Source organism: Cynoglossus semilaevis, chromosome 8 (genome assembly GCF_000523025.1).
Source record: "Cynoglossus semilaevis isolate Cse_v1.0 chromosome 8, Cse_v1.0, whole genome shotgun sequence".
Taxonomy (NCBI): Eukaryota; Metazoa; Chordata; class Actinopteri; order Pleuronectiformes; family Cynoglossidae; genus Cynoglossus; species Cynoglossus semilaevis.
Genome location: NC_024314.1, coordinates 28,964,827 through 28,965,608, shown reverse-complemented (window position 1 = coordinate 28,965,608; position 782 = coordinate 28,964,827). Strand labels below are relative to the sequence as shown.

At 33.2% G+C, this 782-nt stretch overlaps 1 protein-coding gene across 1 annotated transcript in view; it reads left to right on the top strand.

Annotated features, from left to right (window-relative positions):
- Positions 1-782, top strand: part of LOC103382983 (chloride anion exchanger-like) — a 10,456-nt gene that overhangs the window by 909 nt on the left and 8,765 nt on the right. Inside the window, 1 exon segment of the mRNA XM_008315970.3 lies at positions 67-244. Within this exon segment, the coding sequence (XP_008314192.2) occupies positions 114-244 (131 nt within the window). The 5' untranslated portion in view covers positions 67-113.

Sequence of the window (782 nt, the reverse complement as noted above, 5' to 3'; positions counted from 1 at the left end):
ATGTTCTTCTTTGATAAATCCTTATCAAAGACAGAGCAGGACCCTGATCTGATTACTGCCCCCCAGAGGAGCACGGACAGGAACCAGCACTTGTCCACGGACCAGAGGTGAAAATGTTGCGACCGGCGTCCAAGCAGTACGTGGTGAGCAGGCCCGTCTACTCGGAGGAGTCCTTCGCCGAGGAGCACGAGAAAAGCTACAGGCAGCGCAGGACCATGTTGGACCACGTCAAACAGTACTTCAGGTGAGGAACGAGAAGAACTTTCAAGAAATGTTCGGTTTCATCAACTCTGCCTCCTTTTGAGTGGAGGACATTAAACTGAAAAACTTTTCTTAATTCTTTATCTGAACCTCCTGAGTCTAGTACATATATATATATATTTATATATTTGATATAAATATATATATTTCTTTTTTTCTACATTTTTTTACAAACCTGTGGATGAACCTCAGCACTGACTAAAACTTTGACCTCAGTAAAAACTTTCTGATGAAAAGTTACGTTTGATTTCATTTATTGTCTTGTTTTCCTCCTTTTTTTGCTCATGCACAAGAAACTATGAAAAATACATTTTTTAATTATCTTTTCTTCAAACTCCTGCAGTTTGTTTTTTTAAACAGATGAGACAAAATCTTTAATGTCAGTCCAGTTCTACTATTATGTTGGGAGATTTTTTTTATTTTATTTTATTTATTTTATTTTATTTTATTTTATTTTATTTTATTTTATTTTATTTTATTTTATTTTATTTTATTTTATTTTATTTTATTTTATTTTATTT